The sequence below is a fragment of the Jaculus jaculus genome, chromosome 17 (assembly GCF_020740685.1).
Source record: "Jaculus jaculus isolate mJacJac1 chromosome 17, mJacJac1.mat.Y.cur, whole genome shotgun sequence".
Lineage (NCBI taxonomy): Eukaryota > Metazoa > Chordata > Mammalia > Rodentia > Dipodidae > Jaculus > Jaculus jaculus.
The window spans coordinates 47,955,615-47,977,170 of NC_059118.1; the positions used below are offsets into that span (position 1 = coordinate 47,955,615).

The window sequence follows — 21,556 nt, forward strand, 5'->3', positions numbered from 1 at the left end:
GTTTCTTTTCCTATCACCAAGCATATGTTTATAAAACTAAATTTATTTGTGACCATATCATAGATATTGTGTGGTCTCCTTCAGGAGACAAATAATAACTGACATTTGACCATCTGAAGTATGCTGTTTGTTTTGACCATGTGATTCATCTGTCTGATATGTTTATGGACATGGGGAAACCAACCTTGAAGCCCAATAAATGGATATTTGATGTGAAGGAGAGGTATCCCCCTAATTTCACAGTCCGTGCTTATTTTATTTGGTGGTGGTGGCGGTGGGGGGGCACTTTGACAATGCAGGCCCTTGCCCTAATGCTTTCTTGGTAATCTGTGCTGGCTAGCTGCATATGCTGAGGTCTTGTTTCAAGTAACCTTTTGCAGAGCCTCCACTTCGGCAAGGATCCATCATGTGACCCAAGGGTGAAGACACTGAAAACTTGTAGATAAGTTATAGTTTTGCCCCAAACTCAAAGGCTGGCTTGAGACAAGTCACTTAATTCTTCCTAACTTTAGCCTCTTCCCATTTGTTAAGTAGCCCTCCTGTTCCCTCCCATCCATAGTCTTTATGAGCCTCTGCATTTATTCTGTGCTGACCGACAGGGCTCACCACTCACCTCTACCTTTCCAAGAAATCTCAGGTTGCAGCTAAAGGAGAGGGGAACATGCCAGCTCCCCCCTTTCACACACAGAGAGAGCAATCTTCCCTCATCAGCTCCTCAGATCTCAACTGAAATGTGAGCATTGCTGTGAGGAGTGCTCATTCCCTGACCTAGTACAGAGGCGCGGGCTACCTGGGTGTGATGACCACGAGACAGTGTGGTGTCTGCTGTGTTATTACCACAGGTTTTGTTTTTAATATTAATTGAAGTTCTAACAGCTCCTCAGACAGCTTGACGTTGGCACATAGTGTGAGGGAAAGCTGGTGTTAAATTGCTTTTTTCCCACTTTCCTTTGGATTTGTATGTCTAAAAGCTTTAAAAAGATTCTTCTACCTGAAACACAACATTTTAGCCACTTCATTTTCTTGTAGCTTTTTATAATTTTGATGGATGACCTCAGGTAACCTGGTTTGATAAGATTTCAAGTTTTTAGACTTATGTCTAGCCACCTTTTGTTTTTCTTGAGATTGCTTTGGAACTTTCAATTTCTATGATCCTGGAAGGATGTTGGCTCCAAGAGAAAAGAGAAGTGGGATCCTTATTGAAGGCTTGAGTATCTGATCTTGCACATGGGGGGTTAGACACCTAACATTTCTTCTGTACCAGAAGAAGCCATTGGACAGAGATGAGCTTAGTGGTTAAAGTGCTTGGCTGCAAAGCCAAAGGACTCAGGTTCAGTTCCCGAGTATCCATGTAAAGCCAGATGCACAAAGTGACACATGCATCTGCAGTTCGTTTGTCCATTCTCTCTGTCTGTGGCTGTGCTATCTCTCTCTGCTTGCAAATAAATTAGTAAAAATAAGTCAAGTTGATGGAGTAATTGAGGGTGACAGCTATTGCCACATCCCTTTGGGGGCAGGCTTCCTTTAACACAGAGTTCTAATCAACTACTCAAAACCCAACTTGTGATGAATGTTGCTCTATGTAAAGTATTCAAAAATACACTTTAGAAGTTCCACCCTTTCTCTATAGGCAATCCAATCTCTGTAAGCAACATCTCTTCTTTTGTTTTCTGTTGGACATCTGAATTAGTTCTCAGACAGGGAACACAGTGATATATGATATTGACTATTCCCTCATTTCTTCCTGGATGAGCAACTGAGTTACAATTAGTTGACTTACTCTGGCCCAAAACATGCATAGGTTTCATGGGTGTGATCAGAAATATAGAGTTTTCCTGTGAAATTGCAGTCGAGAGTGGAGGCCATAAGGATAGCAGAAGTCCTCCTCTCGATTTTCAAGTGGTAAGATTGTATAAAGCACACAGGTTGCGCACGCATGCATGCACAACAGAAACCAAAAGCCAGGAACATCTGCTCTTTAAGCTTGTACCTAAGATAGCTGCCACACATGTCTTTGTTAAGTGCTTACATCCATTTCTCAGAATAGAGGACTCACATTCTTAACTTAACAGGTGTGATAGCAATTTGAGATGCAGAAAACCAAAACCAGAAGCCTCATTGAATCTCTGAAATCACAGTAGATAAGCAGAGAAGGTGGCAGGTGGTGGAGGGATAAAGTGTTGCTAGGTCCCGAGAGCCATTCAGTGTGGAGGTGCCAAGGAAAGATTAGGTAAGGATCAAAGAGAGACACGAACTGAAAGACAAGAGCGTGCCTCTGACTGAGGCACTTTCTTAATTAAAAGAAGAATGGGATCCTTAGAATGATAAGAAAATAAATAAGGAAATAAAGTTCATCTGCATTGTATCAGAATATCACTCATTTTTAGGGTGGAATCACGCTCCACATTTGGTTCACGTGACTTTCCCATCCATTGATATTTGGGTAATTTTCACATTTGGTGACTGAATAATGTTGCGATGAGCATTCATGTTCAGACATCTGTCTCAGTCTCTACTTTCAGTCCTTTTTGATATATATCTAGGAGTGGAATTACTTTATTTTAGGTTTAACCAAAAGTTTATGAGGGCATTAGTTTTTCCACAATTTGAGAGAGAGAAATATTGGGTGCACTAGAGCCCCTTGCTGCTGAAAATGAATGAACCACTTTATGTGGGTACTGAGTAATTGAACCTGGGCCAGCAGGCTTTGCAAGCAAGTGCCTTTAACTGCTGATCCATCTCCTCAGCACCCCCCCTCGATTGAATTTCCCTCATAACCAATGCTGTTGGCATTTTTTATGCTTATAGGCTACCTGCTTAACTTCTTTTGGGAAACCGTTTATTCAGGCCCTTACTCATCCATTTAAAAATATTTATTTACGAGAGAGAGGAGAGTGGGAGAAAAGGAGAGAGGGAGGCAAAGAGGGAGGAAGAGGAAAAGAGAGGGAAGAGGAGAGATGGAGGAGGAGAGAAGGAGGAGAGAGAGGGGCAGGAAGAGAGAAAGGGGAATAAGAGGAGGGAGGAGAAGAAGAGAGAATGGGTACACCAAGGCCTCCTGCCACTGCAAATAAACTCCAGATTCATGCACCACTTTGTGCATCTGGCTTTACATGCGCACTGGGGTTTGACTTTTCAAACAAGTGCCTTTAACCACTGAACCATCTCTCCAGCCCCTTTATTCATTTTTTAAAAAATATTTTTATTTATTTTCAAGCAGACAGAGAGGGGGGAAGAGAAAGAGAATGGGTACACAAGAGCCTCTAAGCTGCTGCAAATGAACTCCAGATGGACGTGCCACTTTGTCCATCTGGCTTTACATGAGTACTGGAGAAGTAAACCCCAGTCTTTAGGTTTTGCAGGCAAGTGCCTTAACCCCTGAGCCATCTTTCCAGCTCCGTCTTTACTCATTTTTTTAATTTGACTTATTTTTTACTGTTGCTGATTTATTTTGCTGTTGTAGTTCTTCACATGCTGGACTCAGGTTTCAGTATTTGCAGATACTTTCTTTGGTTCTGTGGGTTACTGCATGCCTATGTCCTTTGAGCCATTAAGATTCTTAATTTTGATGAAGTCCAACTTAGTTTCCCTTATTGACTGTATTTTTTAAAAACTATTTATTTATTTATTTATTTGAGAGAGACAGACACAGAGAGAAAGACAGATAGAAGGAGAGAGAGAGAATGGGCGCGCCAGGGCTTCCAGCCTCTGCAAACGAGCTCCAGATGCGTGTGTCCCCTTGTGCATCTGGCTAACGTGGGACCTGGGGAACCGAGCCTCGAACCGGGGTCCTTAGGCTTCACAGGCAAGCGCTTAACCGCTAAGCCATCTCTCCAGCCCTATTGACTGTATTTTAATATCACATCTATGAAATTATTTCCAAATTCAGTGTCATGAAGAATTTCCCCATTGTTTTAATTCAAGAGTTTTATAATTTTAATTCTTCAGTTTTTGTCTTTAATCTATTTTGGGCAAGTTTTTTTTTGTGTGATTTAAAGTAAATGTCCAGAGCTGAAGAGATGGCTTTGTGGTTAAGTGCTTGCCTGTGAAGCCTGAGGACCCCAGTTCAAGGCTTGATTCTTTAGGACCCACGTAAGCCAGATGCACAAGCTGTCACATGCGTCTGGAGTTTATTGGCAGTGTCTGGAAGCTGTGGTGTGTCCATTCTCTCTCTCTCTCTCTCTCTCTCTCTGCATCTTTCCCTCTCTCAAGTAAATAAGTAAAAATAAAATATAAAAGAAAATAATACTTTTACCTACTATTGTAAATGAAATTACTTTTCTAAATTCCTTTTTAGATTGTTTTGTTGTGTGGTATATAGACTTAATTTTGTGTTTTTGGTCTTGTAGTTTACAACTTTGCTGAGTCCCATTTATTAGCAATGGTGCTTTCTGATGAACTTCTACAGGATTTTCCCATTCATAGGATCATGTCATCTGCAAATAAAGATAGTTGCAAATTCTCCTGTCCAATTTTGATGCCTTTTGCTTCTTTTTGTTGGGCAATGAAGCTCTATAACTTCAACAACAGTGTTGAATAGCAGTGGTATAAGACGGTGTTCTTGACTTGGTAGTGGTTCTAGAGAATACCTTCAAATTTTCAACAATGAATATGTTATTAGCCAGCCCTGACTTTTTAAACTTTTTTTTTTTTTTAATACAAGCACAACAGACCTTTTTATGCAGGGGTGGGGGTGTTGGCATGCCAGGGCCTCCAGCCACTACAATTGAACTCCAGACATGTGCACCCTCTCATGTGCATGTGTGACATTGCATGCTTGTGTAACTGTGTGTCTGGGTTGCATGGGACATGGAGAGTTGAACATTGGCCCTTAGGTTTCACAGGCAAGTGCCTTAACTGCTAAGCCATCTCTCAGGCCCCCTTTTAAAACTTTTTTTTATTGACAACTTCCATAATTATAGAGAATAAACTATTATAATTCCCTCTCCTACCCCATTTTCTCCTTCACAAATCCACCTGCCATCATATCTCCTCCCCCTCTCAAGTAGTCACTCTTTTATTTTGACGTCATCTTTTGCTCTTATTATAAGGGTCTTGTTAGGTAGTACCAGGCACTGTGAGGTAATGGATATCCAGGCCATTTTATGTCTGGAAGATTGCATTGTAAGGAGTCCTACCCTTCCCTTGGCTCTTACATTCTTTCCGCCACCTCTTCCACAATGGACCTTGAGCTTTGGAAGGTGTGCTAGAGATATCTCAGTGCTGAACCCTCCACTATCACTTTTTCTCAGCACTATGGTGACTTTTGAGTCATCTCAGTGGTCACTGCCATCAGAAAAGAGAAGCTTCTCTAAGTAAAAGTGAGAATAGCATTAATATATGGGTATGAACATTAAGAAAAGTGCTTATAGAGCATTTTGGTGAGTACAATATATGCATTTAGCCAGACAACAGCAGACATTACTTCTCTCTCATGATCTCCCCCACCATAGGCTTTGACTAGGTTTTCAGTGCCAGGCATGTATTTCCTCCAATGGAGGAGGCCTCCAGTCCAATTAGAGAGTGGTTGGTTTCCCCCATAACAGACATGCCACTATTGCACCTGTTGGCTCATTTGGCCTGGCTGGCCAAACTTAAGTCTTGAAGCATAGCTTTTCCCAGCTGCTCTACAGGGAGGGAGGTTTTCAGCTCAGCTCCAGCTTCATTTCCCATTTACCTGCAGCCCAAGCATACAGTCTTCAGTAATAGGGTCTTACCATCTATTCTTGGTAGAAAACCAAGAGCCTTGGAAATGGCCTGTAATATTTTGGGGGTCAGGGATCTCCCTAGCCAAAAACTCACTGGAAGGTATCCAACCCTCAGATTGACTTTTTTAAAATGTTTTTATTTAAGAGAGAGAGAGAGAGAGACAGAGACAGAGACAGAGACAGAGAGAGATTGAGAATGGGTGCACCAGGGTCCCTAGCCACTGTAAATGAACTCCAGGCACATGCACCACCTTGTGCATCTGGCTTACATGGGACCTGGAGAATCAAACCTGGGTCCTTGGGCTTCACAGGCAAGTGTCTTAATTGCTAAGCAATCTCTCCAGCCCTGGAACTGAAATTTTTCTAGTAAAAAAACTATGGCTTCTGGGTGCACCATTATTTAATAAAGTAGGTTTCCATATGGCTTATTCATAACATCTGAAATTTTGATTAACTATCATGTCAAGGACTTTCCCCTTATGTCTTGTTTTCAGATATTCTCATCAAATGACTCTGAGGGAGGTGAGAGCATTGGATTTTATCAAATGACTTTTCAGTATAAATTGAGATGACCATGTGTTTTTCCACATCTTCATTCTATTACTGACTTAATACAGTAATTTTCTTATTGAGCCACCCTAAATTCCTAGGATAAATCCCACTTATAATCAGCATAAATATAAGTAATTAACATGCTGTTGGACTCATTATGCACCTAAACATTCACAAGTGACCTTAGCATATAACTTTCTTTTCCTGCCATGTCTTCCTCTGGCTCTGGCACTAAAGTAGTGCTGACCTTATAGAATGTATTAGCAGATGTTTTCTCCTTTCAATTGTTTGAAAGAATTTGGCAACCGCTGTTGTTCTTTAAATATCTGGTAGAATTCACGTAGGTAGTCACCTGGTTGGGGCATTTTTGTTAGCAATGTAATGCTTCTTCCATAGTTCTCTGGAGGAAGTCTAGTTTGGATGGGGAAAAGTCTTGCTGCAAGACATTTCTTCTCCTCCTTCTTCTGAGTGCTTCTCCTGAGTGCTGGGATTAAAGGCACGTGCCACCATGCCCGGCCATTTTCCCTTTTTTAGTGTGTGTGAGGTTTCATGCACCAGGGCAGGCTGTGCAGGTTAGAGGGCAACCTCAAAGTGTTTGTCTTCTCCTTGCATTGAGAAAGTGTCTCTTTGGATATTTCTGCCTCTGTGGGCTTAGTTTAGCTGGCTGGTGAGCTTTGGGATTCTCTCGGCTCCACCTCCCACTGTCATAGGGACACTAGGATTACAGGTGCATGTGCAGTTTTGCTGGAAATTGAATTCAGGCTAGAAAGTTCCAAGTGCCCTTAACAGCTGAGCCAAGCTGAGCCTCAGCCCAAGACACTTATTAAGTGGGCTTCGCTTTACAAGGGGGGGGGGGGTTCCTGAGGTTATGCTTCAGCTACCAGTTAAATCGCCAATTAATTATTTCAAAACAAACTACTCTACAAAGGTAATGACATCATGAACAACCTTGTGCAAGAGAGTGAGTCTTAACTGTCCCTAAGCTGGTACAAGAAGTGCTCTCAGGGCTGAGTCATCAGAGTCACTCTAAATGACCCTGTGAGGAAGGTAATATTCAACCTAAAAGTTAGCTATTGCTTGTATGAACTGTGTGGATAGCATGCTATACATGGCTCATGAAGGCTGGACCCAAATATAAAGCATCTTAGGCAAACACACGATTTATATCTATTTGAAAAACACTAGGTCTGTTTTAAAACTTAAAATGGGTTTCATTGGTGTCTGGAAATTAAAAGCAAATATAGAAGTTCAAGGCTTGGGCCTTGGAAACCATATGAAATAACATATATAGTTACTAATTATATAATATAATATATAATAATATAGTTACTCATTCTGACTTTGCCTTGCACTCACTTTAACCCAGCATTGTCCCTCCCCTTTCTTTTCTTGGCATTTGCCTTCTTAGTATTTGATGCACATAAACTGGGGAACCCCTGAGCTGAAATGAATTCCTTGCCTGCGGAGTTGGGGCACTCCATGCAATAGCACTGAGAGGGGTAATTGGCAGCAGAGGAATGAAGAATTTCCTTTCGCCCGCAAGGCGGGTGGGGAGGGCTGTCTTATTAGGCCTCCCTTTTCATCAAGATGCTCTTTTCTTGGGGCCATGGAAAATCTCCTTGTTCTTTGATGGACCTCTCAGATCTGTGCTCAAATTTATTCATTAATTTGATCTCTTCAAACACAGCTGTAATCCATTTTCTTTAAATTTTCCATCTTTTGCTGCTTTTCTTACAATCAGACCAAAAGTCCCTAGAGGCAGGAATCTTTTTAGTCCATATGTAATTCTTTTGAGGGTCATGTTGTTCAATCAGAATCTAAAACAGCTAATTTTATTTGTAAAATTGGGCTTCACCTTTAAGCAGTGTGATGTTTGCCACATCTACTCTGAAGTGTACAGGTTGATGGGAACCCCATTGATCTCAGGCTATCTTTTGTCTCTTTCATAGCCATTTATTGGTTTTTGTATACCTGACATCCTTCTTTCTTTGTTTTTCCTTTTTTTTTTTTGAGATCTCACTCTAGCCTGGGCTAACCTGGAACTCACTCTATAGTCCCACGCTGGCCTCAAACTTACAGTGATCCTCCTACCTTTACCTGCTGAGTGCTGGGATTTAAGACATGCCCACTATGCCTGGCCTAACATCCTTTTTGCCTACAAGCTAAAAATCTTTGGAATTTATTCTTAGCTGACCACAGCTTTCACCAACCCAAAATTAGAGTGCCATCAGAGATCATCTGAAATCTATATAACACAATCTTCCCTGCTTTTTCATAACCCACCCACCTATCTGTTGTCCTCATCAAGGCATTTTTCTTAAAGCACTGACCTATGTCTATCTTCTGTTGTGGGCATAAAAGTTCATATAACCACTTCCATAGTGAAACCTGATGTATTCCTGGTCCATGGCCCCTCATATCTGGTTCAGAATAGACTGACTCTCTTATTATTCCTTCTGGAGTGGGAACAGTTTGCCTTGACAATAGCTAAATTATGAAAGCAGAAAAATGATATGTGTTAAGGACTTAGTGTTTCATACAATGTCAATACATCTCTCAATAACTCTCCAACAAAATTTTGTTCATACTTTATAGATGAGACTCAAAAAGAAAAAGTAGCCTGGCCAGATTTTAACGCAAGTTTTGCCGATTCTAAAGCTTTGATGTCTTTTGTTTGTATTATTTGCTTCAAATTTGTGTGGGGAGCCAGAGCGACCTGAGTCTCCTTGGTTCTGATCTTTAACTCCTTTAGTATCAACATCATTCCAATCAAGCACCACAGTAAACCATGTAGAAGTTTATCAAAGATGTGAGGGATGATAACTCTAAGATAAGGGAAAATATTTAGAGAAGTGATTAGGACCCCAGATTAAATATATTTAGTATGGATCATAGGTTGTACCATAGAGCAGAAGTTCAACTTTCTTGATTCTTGGCACTCACAGGCCAAAAGAAACTGCCAACTATTATGTTTATTAAGTTGGTAAATATATAAGAATTTATGTTCTAACCTTTTTATGTGTGTACATATTTGTGTGTGGGTGGAAGCCAAAGGTCAATATGTGTCTTTCCACAATCATTTTCCATCTTATTCTTTGAGACAGGGTCTCTTGCTGAACCTATAGCTGATGTGGCTAGATTAGCCAGCCAGTGAGTCTCAAGGATTCTGGCTTTGTCTCCCAGCAGTGAGACTGCAGCTGTGTACCACATCTGCCATTCTTTGTGGTTACTGGCGATCTTAACTCAGGGTCTCATGCTTGTATAGCAGGCATGTTACTGATTGAGTCATCTTCCCAACCCACATGTTATTACATCTTATTGCAACTTTTTTCAAAAAGTGTAGCTTGTTAATAGTTATCTGAAAACTTATTAAAGCAGGACTGGCCCAGTGAAAGGAATCTACAGAAACAAGGATGCCGAAGACGATCAACAATACAAAGAGTAAAAACAGGAGAATGACTGAGTTCATGTCACCTTGCTGCTGGGATGTGAATTGGTATAGCCACTTCAGAAAACCACTGACAGTGTCTACAAAGCATGAGTATAGGCAAATGCTGAACATTCACCATGCACACACTTACCTGTGTGTTTCAGATATCTTCACAGCAGTAGAGTCAACACAGCCAAGAACTTAGAAATGACTCAAGTATAGAATGGCAAAGACAATGTGGTATTTTAGCTAGTAGAGTTATTCAGAAATGAGCATGAATGAAGGCAGCCATGAAACAGTGTGCATTGTATGATTGTCTGTTTATAGCATCTGCATAAATATGGACAATGGATACCTTCTTTGGGATGGAGTTACTGGGTGGGGTGGTGCTCGACTTGCCTCCTGGAGTTGGATGACAGTGCACTCACTTATGAAAGTCCTTCCAACACATGAACACTTGTGTATGTCCCTCTTTCTCTAATAAAGAAAAATAAGTTGGCCAAAGCACTGAAGATTTTTTAATTGGCTCCTTCTTAGTAGAGGAGAGACACAACCTATATCCCATGTCCTCCTGAGACTCTTGGTATGAACCAGTCATGATATGGTTCCAACCCTTAAATCCAAGTAGCTTAATGCAGCAGCACATCTGTTGTTAATGGATGCAAGAATAGCTCTGCTTCCCACACTGACTCAGAGAGCTGGGCTAGGGAAAGCACCATCTCTCCAGAAGAAGCCAATGGTGTTGGAAAAAACCATATGGAAAGCTGTAGACTGGTTCTCAATCTGGCTGCCCCTGCATTGGGGGACTTCTTGTCAAAGGGACAAAATGCCTGACAATAGGCAGCTTAAGGGACAGATTATTTGAGCTTATAGTCTGTCGTGGTGGGGAGGGTCTGTTATGACAGCAGGATCTTGAGGCAGGGTCGGTCACATGGTGACCATACCCAGGAAGCAGTGTGATGAATGCTGGTGCTCAGCTAGCTTTCTCCTTTATATCCAATCCAAGACCTTAGCCTCTAAAATGGATGCCAAACACATGTAAGGTGGGCCTTCCCATCTCAATTAGTCTGATTAAGACAAGCCTTCACAGACATACCTAAAGGCTCATTTTCTAGGTGACATAAGTTCTTGTCAGATTGGCAGTCAGTATAAACCATCTTAGCCCCATACACAGATATGACTCACACACATTTCACTGGCTAAGGCGAGGCACATGGGCATGCCTGGCCTCAATGGGGTGGCAGTGCAGTGCACTGGGAAGGAAGGAGGCTGGAAAGGGGAAAACTACCAGTGGCCACACTGGCTCCAGGTTCAGTCACACTGTGAATCCTGTCCCCAGCTATCCATGTTTCCATACCTGCTACATCCTTTTCTCATCTCTCCATCCCATTCTCTGTCTAGCAGCAGGACATAGGAAAGAGGACTCGATTTCCAGGGTTCTGCCATCTCCCTTGCTAACTAGTCACCAACAAGGTGATGGATAAGGTATATGTGTGTTCCCCTGCTTCAGGGCAGGACATGGCTGGCTCTTTTGTGAGTCATAAAGCAGAGTGAAGGTGCACAGAGGGAGGGATAATCCTGCAGTGACCCAGCCCTGGAGGTGACACCAGCATCATCAGGAGAGCAGCAAGGCTGCAATCAGCTGGTGTGTCATTCTCTTACATGTCATGAAAATGAACAAGGGAGACTAGATGAGGAAGGAAAGAGGAAGAGTGGAAGAAGAAAACAGACGGAAAAGAACCCTTTGCCATTATTTATACTGTATAGCATAACTGTAGGTTTTCGAAGATATTTTGATGTCTTTAGGCTTTTGTTAAACAGTGAGTTCCAATGTGCAGTTCGTTGTTAACAAAGACGTGATTACATTCCGTGCAAGTATGTGGCAGCTCCCTATCCTGTGAGCATATTTCCAAATATTTTATTTGAGAGAAAGAGAGTGAGAGAAAGACAGAATGGGCATGCCAGGGTCTCTAGCCACTGCAAATGAACTCCACACATGCACCACCTTGTGCATTTGGCTTCATGTGAGTAGTGGGGAATTGAACCTGGGTCCTTTGGCTTTGCAGGCAAGTGCTTTAAGTGCTAAGCCATTTCTACAGGACTCTGACAGCACTTTTGTTTCTACTCCAAAGCAGAGTATGCACCCAAGTCCTGATGTAGGACTCAGAGGGACACCGGGAAGGTCTTTGTACTTTAAATGAGAGATCCTTCTAGAAGGACATATTAAGCTCAGGAGAAATGTGCTAACACTAAAATGTGTGTGCATGGGCGTGTGTGTATGTGCATGTGCACATGTATGTCCCCAAATGATGATATGGGCTCCTTAGAGAATGATTAAAAAGAAGAGCTGAGGGAAAGCATGGGGCTGATGATGAAAGCCATTCCATGGTAATCTAAGCACTTGATTCTTTCTGCCTATACATGCCAAACAACTGAAATTTTGATAAACATAGGGCTTGTTTATTACAGTAATTCTTTAAGACTGATAGTATTGGAGCAAAATAGAAAGGTGGTATAACATCACGAATGTCAGAATAGGGGCATGGCTTGTTTTACACAAATTCAGCTTTTCAGCTTATGGGTACTGCAGAAGTAGTAATTTCTTACATTTCAGAAGATGTTAGGGAGTGCCATTTAAATGGCAGGCTCAAATTCAAGTTCCAAAAAGGGTTCAATAAAAACTTTTCAGGAATATATCTGCTGTTTAAAAAGAAATGATGTGTTACAGTACTGGGACTGTAAACCAAGCATGTGGAGGAAAATACACTTAGAAATGTTTGTTAAGGACTGCAAGTTCCCCCACACAAGGAAAAGATGGCCAAGTCACTGCACACTCAGAGGACTTAAAGATTGGAATTTTTCATTTTTAAAAAAAATTGAACCACTTTGTATTTGTTGCAAAAGAAGCCAAAATGAGTTTTGTTTGAAAAATAAGTCTGGCATGTGATTTGGCTGGTGGTCAAGTACCCCAGGCTCAACTCAAGGAGAGACAAGGGCTCAGTAAGAGGGCCCAGAGAATGACAGCCCTGTGAGAAGTAAGGTGGTTTCCCATCCACTGACAGTCTTTCCACATGGTGCTTCACTGAGCTGTGCTGTAAGCATAGATCTTGACAAAAACAGCAAAAAGAGCCACAAGAGCCATGCCCACAGCCATCCTCCATGCGGTGTCGGGACAGGGCACCTGCAGCAAGGCTCTGAAAGATGCCGGGTCTTGCTGGGTTGCAGCATGGTTGCTGGAAGTCAAACTCAGGTGATTCCCAAGCCTATTTCTGAATTCCTATAAACAGAGAAACAGAGGCAAAATGATTTTCACACACAGAAACAGTCCTTGTTGCCATTGCCAGATGAGCCAAGTAACAAGCGCTTATGAAGTGCTGCATTTCCTTCATCCTTCAACATGGGCTCATGCGGACCCTGCTGAGGTCCCAGTGTGTCTGCGTGCAGTTGCACAGTGTTGGCTGTCTTCTTAAATTGCTCTCGTCATTATTTTTGGTGTATACGTATGCATGCATTATGTACATGCACGAAGGGGCATGCTTGCGCCATGCCTGCGTGAGGGAGGTCAGAGGACGACCTCAGGTGTCAGTGCACACACCTCCCACCTTGTGTAAGAAGGCTTGCTCTTCCTGCTTGCTGTTGCCAAGGTGAGAGCACATCTGGCCACTGAGCTTAGGGTTTCTCCTGCTTTCACCTCCCACTGCCCTATATGCAGAGGGATTCCCGACAGCGTGCCACTGCATGTGGCTTTCCATGAGTGCTGGAGATCTGAGCTGCAGCTCTCAGCCTTTTGCAGCAGGTGCTTTTAACTACTAAGCTGTCTGCCCAGCTCTCCACTCTTCTGAGAGAGGAGCTGACCAATTCAGGGAGGTGCAAGCCCTAGGACCCTCCTGTCTTCATGTCTCCAGTGCTGAAAGTATAGTCATGAGCCACTGTACCTGGCTTTTGTGTGAGTGGTAGGAATCTGAACTCAGGTCCTCATGCTTTTGTGGCAAGCAAAGAGAATTTGTTATAGATAAATGTGAAGTATCTTTCAACAATAAAGAAAGAAATCCTATCATCTGCAGAGAGCTGGATGGATTGGAGGTTATGCTGTTAAGACAAATAAGGCAGACATAGACAAATGCCACATGTAGATGGGTTAGTGGTTAAGGAGCTTATCAACAAAGCAAAAGCACCCACATTTAATTCCCCAGTACCCACATAAAGCTGAGTGTACAAAGTGGCACATGTATCTGGAATCTGTTTGCAGTGGCTACAGGCCCTGGCATGCCCACTCATATATTCTCTCTCTAATAAATAAGTAAATAAATAAATACTTTAAAAAATTATTTTAAAAAAAAACCTACATGCATTCTCTCATATACACAATAAGAAGGTTGACCTGAAGATAAATATGACCAGAGGGTGGGAAGAGATGACTGATTTTGAGTAGTCATGTTGGAGAATTACGTATGGACATATACTCATGGCCTGGGTGGGGGGGTATAGTTCAACAGTTGAGCATGTTGATATCCAGTGCCATATACACACATAGTTGATCTATCTCCAAGTTCTTGGAAGCAGAGATGGTTGCTGGTATAGAGTGGTGCTAAGTGTTTAGGAAAGAGTGAATGGATATGGGAGTGACGAACGTGTTCTCCATGTGTCATGAATTCCTGTCTCAAGCAAGTAACCAATGCTTGCTTTGTTTAGTTTTATTCTACCAGAACTAAGAGGCTTACCAGTGTTTTCTGGCCTTGGGCTCTGTAACCTTTTAAGTCCTACGAGGGCCGTGGACTCTTGCACAAAAGTGCCAGTGCATCTCTACACCCATTTTATGAGTCATTCAGTAATTTTTTCATTTATTTATTTATTTGCAAGGAAAGAGAGAGGGAGAGAAAAGAGAGATAATGAGCATGGCAGGGTCTCTAGCAACTGCAAATGAACTGCAGATGCACATGTCACTTTGTGCATCTGGCTTTACCTGGGTACTGGGGAATCAAACATGGTCATCAGGCTTTTCAGGTAAATGCCTTAGCCACCAAACCATCTCTCCAGCCCCACTTCTTTCTTTTTTAATTTTTATTTATTTATGAGAGAGAGAGATTGAGAGAGAATGGGCACACCAGGGCCTCTGGGCACTGCAAATGACATCCAGATGCATGCATCACCACATGCATCCAGCTTACACATGCACTGAAGAATTAAACCTGTGTCCTTGGGCTTTGTAGGTAAATGACTTAACCACTAAGAAATCTCTCCAGCTCCATTTCTGTTTTTTTATTTTTAAACAAAAAGTATATACAAAAGGTGCAGAGTCTTATAAGGGGCTCCTCAAAGTAAGGTGCCCTGACATGTCAGCTCCACCAGGCACTAGGGAAAGTCATGCCTGTTCCAAGACCCAGTTCAGGATGCTTGACCTGGTTCTGTGCTTATAAATTCAAAAGCATCCAGGGTGATGTCAGCTGTCCTGGCCAGGGCAAGGTGTGTGTGAGGACATGACACCTTTGGTTGGGCTGAGCATGCATTCTGCTCCAATGAGCTGTACATTCCGATAACATGCCTGTACTCTTGGCCTGATAAAAAACAACCACAAACAAACCCTTTCTCTCTCATTTTTTGTTCTTTGATTTATGAGAGGGGGGGGGGTGGGGGAGACAGACCGAGAGAGAGAATGGGCACACCAGGGCCTCTAGCCATTGCAAATGTACTCCAGATGCATACACCACCTTGTGCATCTGGCTTATGTGGGTACTGAGGAATCGAACCTTGGTCCTCAGGCTTTGCAGGCAAGTGTCCTAACTGCTAAGCAATCTCTCCAGCCCTCTCTTAATTTTTAAATATTTATTTGAGAGAGAGGAGAAAGATAGAGAAAATGGGCATACAGGGCCACCTGTTGCTGCAAATGAACTCCAGATGCATGCACCACTTTGTGTATCTGGCTTAATATGGGAACTGGGGAGTCAAACCTGGACCATCAGTCAAGCTTTGCAAGCAAGTGCCTTTAACCACTGAGCAATTTCTCCAGCCCCAGTTTCTCCTTTTTTTTTTTTTTTTTTTTTGTTGAGACCGGGCCTCATATAATGCAGGCTGGCCTTAAACTTGCTATGTAGCTAAGAATGACACTGACCTTCTGATCCTCTTCCTCCACCTCCATCTGAACTTGGATTACAGCTATGTGCTACCACAACTGGTTTATGTAGTGCTGGGATTGACAAGGTTTTGTGCATGCTAGGCAATCATTCTATCATGGGAGCTGCATTCCCAGTCCCCCTTTGTCTTCTGGGAACAATTCCATAAAGTCTCTTCCTCTTCTTCCAATCATTTGCCATACAATTTGGCTCAAAATATAAAACTTACCTCTGAAACAACCAGAGTAGATTATCCATAGTTGAATTCAACTGAGTCATTAATTTTGTTGGCTTAACCTTCAAACATGTAAAACATTTTAATATAACTGACCTGTTAAAAGTATATTGGTCCAGAAGCTTCCTCCTGTCCCTGGCAGCAAAGCTGCATTTCAGAGCTACACGGGAAAGCAAGGGCAGCCACACCGCCCACAGAAAGCCCGTCCCACTGGCCATTCCCCACCGAGGTAGAGGAGGGACAGCAGCAGCAGGAGGGGGGTATAGTCTGTCCTTGCACTTTTATTACCATTACTAATTAAACTGAATGCCAACTCTAAAATTTATTATTTTTTACTTTTCTTTTTATTTATTTGAGAGCAAAAGACAGACAGAGAAAGAGGCAGATAGAGAGAATGGGCACATCAGGGCCTCTAGTCACTGCAAACAAACTCCAGATGCGTGTGCTCCTTGTGCTTCTGGCTAACTGGGTCCTGGGGAATCGAGCCTTGAATCCGGGTCCTTAGGCTTCACAGGCAAGTGCTTAACCACTAAGCCATCTTTCCAGCTAAGATTTACAATTTTTAAGATTTGTTCAATCCAAAGTATCCATGTATTATATATATATATATATATATATATATATATATCTTTCTATTCATTTGAGAGGAAGAGAAAACATGAACATAGGCATGTCAGGGCCTCTTGACACTGCAAACAAACTCCAGACACATGTGCCTGCCACTTTATGCACCTTCTTTTATGTGGGTATCAGGGAGTTGAACTCAGGCTATCAGGCTTTGCAAGCATCTTTAACTGCTGAGCCAAGATCCATGTATTACATCAAATTTTAACAGACTAAGAGATACATTTATGCTAAGTTCCTTATTGCTTCCTTGATTAATTTCTAAACTCTAACTTCCTCTTTCCCTTCCTCTTGTTTTTTTTTTCAAGGTACGATCTTGCTCTGGCTCAGGCTGACCTGGAATTCACTATGTAGTCTCAGGGTTGCCTCAAACTCACAGCGATGCCTCCTGAATGCTGAAATTAAAGGCGTGTGCCACCATGCCCAGCTTTTTCTTTTTTAAAAGATACTTTATTTTTACTTATTTATTTGAGAGAGAGATACAGAAACATGCAGAGAGAGAGAGAGAGAGAGAGAGAGAGAGAGAGAGAGAGAGAGAGAGGAGAATGGGCATGCCAGTGCCTCCAGATGCATGCGCCACCTTTGTGTATCTGGCTTATGTGGGTCCTGGGGAGTCAAACCTGGGTCCTTTGGCTTTACACACAAGTGTGTTAACCACTAAGCAATCTCTCCAGCCCCTCAGTTCTTTTTCTTTATTGCTTTCTTGAGCTATCCTCTCTGTGTAGACTGGGCGCCTGAAGGAGAGGTCAACACATATTTGTGGAATGGATACTTACATTTGTACTTGTAATCTGTATTGATAGTTACAATATCCTTTTCCTGGGGGCTGCATGGGCTTGGCCTCCAGTGGAGGTGACCTCTTCTAAAGTTCCTCCTTGCTAAAAACACTGACAAGTGGTAATAAGGAGTAGGCTATTGAGACAGAAACATTAGGACCCAGACAGAAGGTAGCAGTCAGGCGTTTGGTATTATTAAGTAGAAATAATATTATGGCACTGTCACATGTGCAGGCAGGTTCATATTTTAAGCGCTTTCTGTCCTTTCGTCCTGCACACTGCCCAGTGTGTAGGAGCTGATGGGACTTACCCTGTTAAATCACTCATCAAACTCAGGCAGGAGGGTAAACAGTAGCAGATGAGAGGCACAGGCTCATCAGTCAAGCATCTCTGCTGGACTGCTAAACTGACCCTCAGGATTGAGACTTCCACCAAATGGGCTTTATCTACTCTTCTGTCATGGTCTGTTTCTCTAGAAAAGGCCCAGGAAAGTCAGCCTCAAGGTATACTTGGCCATTTCTCCATACCTCTCCTACATATGGGAGCCATGTTTGTAACTGTAGGTGGTGCACTGCTGGATTTTCTCTGAACACACACACACACACACACACACACACACACACACACACACACACCCTGAAAACCTCACATGAAATTTGCTGCAAAGTGCATTTTAATGAGGATTGTCAGTCTGGTTAGGCTCAAAGGAAAAATAACCCTGTGAGAGAACTGCCACTGTCTCCACCCTGCAGAGCAGCTTCTAAATGAGTTCTTCTGTTCCTGACACCAGCAGATGTTGCTAGAACCTGCAATGTATTCCAGCTCTTGTCCTCATATTAACAGAAAGCCTGCCCCCCACCCCCGTAGGCTTCATGTTGTTAGGAAACGCCAGGACACACAGAGATGAGGGGGTGCCGGCCATCCCCACTTCTTCTAGACGACCCCTAATAGACAGCATGTTAATTAATATCACTTAAGCAGAGTGCATACTTACAGCATTTTCTAGTTCTTGATATCTGTGTTCAAAAAAGACGTTACATGCAAAGCTAGTCAGTATTATAGGCACACTGAAACATAACAGATCAACAGACTGACGTTAACAATTAATGAGGCCTTTTCATGATAAAACCTCCAACACACAGTCACACACTGACAGCATGCAATCAGCTTTCCTGAATCATTTTTTGTTATGAGTGATTCTGCACCAGATATTATTCCCACCAAGTTCTTTCCTCGTCCCCCTCACTCCAAATGTTGAACTGCTACCAGATCAATAAAACTGCAAAGGAAAAATTTCAACCTTGAACATACACAAGAAGCAACTCATCTTAATCTTGGATGCATTTTTATCTTATTTTGGTAATAGAAAAATAAACATAGGCTTTGCTAATAAGACTAATCATAAATTATAAACTATCTACTATATGATCAAATGAGTTTCAGATTATATTCTGCATAATTTTGCCTTGACGTCCACCAAAGGGATAGAGGGAATGTGCCCTTGAGTGGCCATAGTGACCCTTCTCTTTCAGAGTGCGCAACCATTAGGCCTGAACTCTGTCCAATGAAAGAGACACTCATATCAGAACCAAAGGTCAGCATTTGCCCATCACCTCACTATTACTCTCCATACAGCAACATTTCATCTGACTGAAGAGGTAGAAAATTAACTCTTATGCTCTGAACTTTATTTTAATGGACTTAATGAGTTTCTTCTATGTCATTTTTTTCTCAGAGCTCTCTCAGAAGGGCAAGGTAACAAGTAGATATAAAAAACTGCTCGATGAGCTATATTTTAAGGTAAACAAGAATGAAAACCAATCATTTCCCCCAAGAGTCTAAATATCTGGGCTCATCAGAAAATCTACTGGAATCTTATACATGTGCAATGCAAGGAAAGGACCTGAAATTATTATGTAATTTAGTATTAGATCAGAGAAAACTCAGGTCTGAGCTTTTGCTTTGCTGTAAAATTATCATCATATCAGAAAGTAATCTCTATCATAACTGCACTTTAAACCTTCAAATACACAACTCTTCCTCATCAGTACAAGCATCTGATCTTTCTTCCATAATAAGAAATGGACAAAAGTGGCTCCTCAGCCTTTTTAATGTCTTCTCAACACTGCCTGCAGCTGTGGGATTTAAAAAAAAATTGCATATGTGTGTCCAGTATGTGTGTGCAGGAGCACATGCATATGTATGTGCAGTGCATGTGGAGGCCGGGGGACAACCTCAGGTGTCATCCTCAGACATTCTGTCTACCTCCTTGCAAACTGGGTCTTTTGTTGGTCTGAAACTCACCTATCAGACTAAGTGGGTCCTCCAATCTCTGCCATTCTGGTGCTGGGATTTCAGGAGCTAGCCACCACGCCCAGCATTTTTACATGACTACTGGGGTCAAACTTATCATGTTTACAAGGCAAGCACTTTACTCACTGAACTACTGCCACAGTCCCATTTTTAATTTTCTTAATATTTTTTTAAATTTAGCACCAAATATCCATTCAACTAAGCCTACACCTATCTAAATTTTGGCCTAGTAAATTTTGTTGTTTATTTTTGAAGTATGGTTTCACTCTAGCCCAGTCAGACCCAGAATGCACTATGTAGTCTCAGAGTAGCCTAAATGTTATGTGGAGGTGCACAAACTTTCATTTAATCATAGTCATTAAAACTTCTTTCTGAAAGAGAAGGCACAGAGAAGACACTTACTAATGGACCACAATGAAAAATCAAGTTAATTATTTCCTTGGTCATAATTAATTTTTTTTTATTTATTAAAGGGAAGAGGGATGGGCTTGCCAGGGCCTGTTGCTGCTACAAACCAACTCCAGATACACGTGACACTTTGTGCATCTGGCTTTATTTGGCACTGGGGATCAAATGCATGCTGTCAGGTTTTGCAAACAAATACCTTTAACCGACAAGCCATCTCTCAGCCTGTCACAGTTGGGAAACTACTCCACAACTTGTCATATGAGTCTCTATTTTGCTAATTATCAGCTACAGGTATATGGGTAAGTATACATGCACGCACATGTTTTCATTAACATGATTACACATGTGCACCTAGGACAGGCCTTGACCTAAAAAGAGGCACACTTTGATCTGTACAGCCTAAAATCTGTGTAAGGATAGTGGGGAAAATCTGAAGTCACTTATTCCCGATGTGTGGTTGGAAAGCAGCATTAGTCCATGCCAATGCTGCTCTACAGGTGTGGCAAAACTGGAGCCAGAAGACTGAAGTGAATCAGTAAGCATCACTGGTGAGGAAGTCCCTTCCATCATCTCTCCAAACACAATGGAAGCCCTTCTCACTCCGAGGAGCACATACAAAGTGCGACAGGAGGATGGTGAGGGGAAACAACCAGTCTCTTCCACTCCATCTTTAGCCAATAAGCTCAAGTCAGATAACTATTCCTCAGAGTTCCTCTCCAACTTGGTACACGTGAGCGTGTGATGGCATGTATTTGGTTTGTAATTTTAATAAAAAAAGGTCACATGTGGTGCTAGCTTTACTATAATGCAACCCTCTTCCAAGTCACAGATAACACCAAACACAGTTGTAGTGGGTGACTTCAATACCTCACTATCATTAATTGACAGGTCACGCCGGCAAAAAATAAACAAAGAGGCATCTGGATTAAATGAGGTCATAGAAGGAATGGACCTAACAGATATATACAGGAAATTTCATCCAAATGCTGCAGAATATACATTCATTTCAGCAGCACAGGAAACATTCTCTAAAACATACCATATATTAGGACACAAAGCAAATCTTAACAAATACAGGAAAACTGAAATAATTCCTTGCATTCTATCTGACCATAATGGAATCAAACTACAAATCAATAGCAAGAAAAGCTATAAAGCATACACAAAATCATGGAAACTAAACAATACACTACTAAAAGATGAATGGGTTAATGAAGAAATCAAGAAGGAAATAAAAAATTTCATAGAGTCAAATTATAATAAGAACACAACATACCAAAGCCTTTGGGACACAATGAAGGCAGTCCTAAGAGGGAAATTTATAGATTTAAGTGCCTATATTAAGAAATTAGAAAGCTTTCAAGTAAACAACCTAATGCTTCACCTTAGCCTAGGAAAAAGAA

At 41.9% G+C, this 21,556-nt stretch overlaps 1 protein-coding gene across 6 annotated transcripts in view; it reads right to left on the bottom strand.

Annotated features, from left to right (window-relative positions):
- Positions 1-12,125: 12,125 nt before the first annotated feature.
- Positions 12,126-21,556, bottom strand: part of Cdkal1 (CDK5 regulatory subunit associated protein 1 like 1) — a 670,695-nt gene continuing 661,264 nt past the window's right edge. For all 6 annotated transcript variants that reach the window (XM_004668379.2, XM_045136581.1, XM_045136582.1 and 3 more), the window contains one exon: positions 12,126-12,964. In XM_004668379.2, coding sequence (XP_004668436.1) covers positions 12,767-12,964 — 198 coding nt within the window. In that variant the 3' untranslated portion in view covers positions 12,126-12,766. The remainder of the gene's footprint in view (positions 12,965-21,556) is intronic.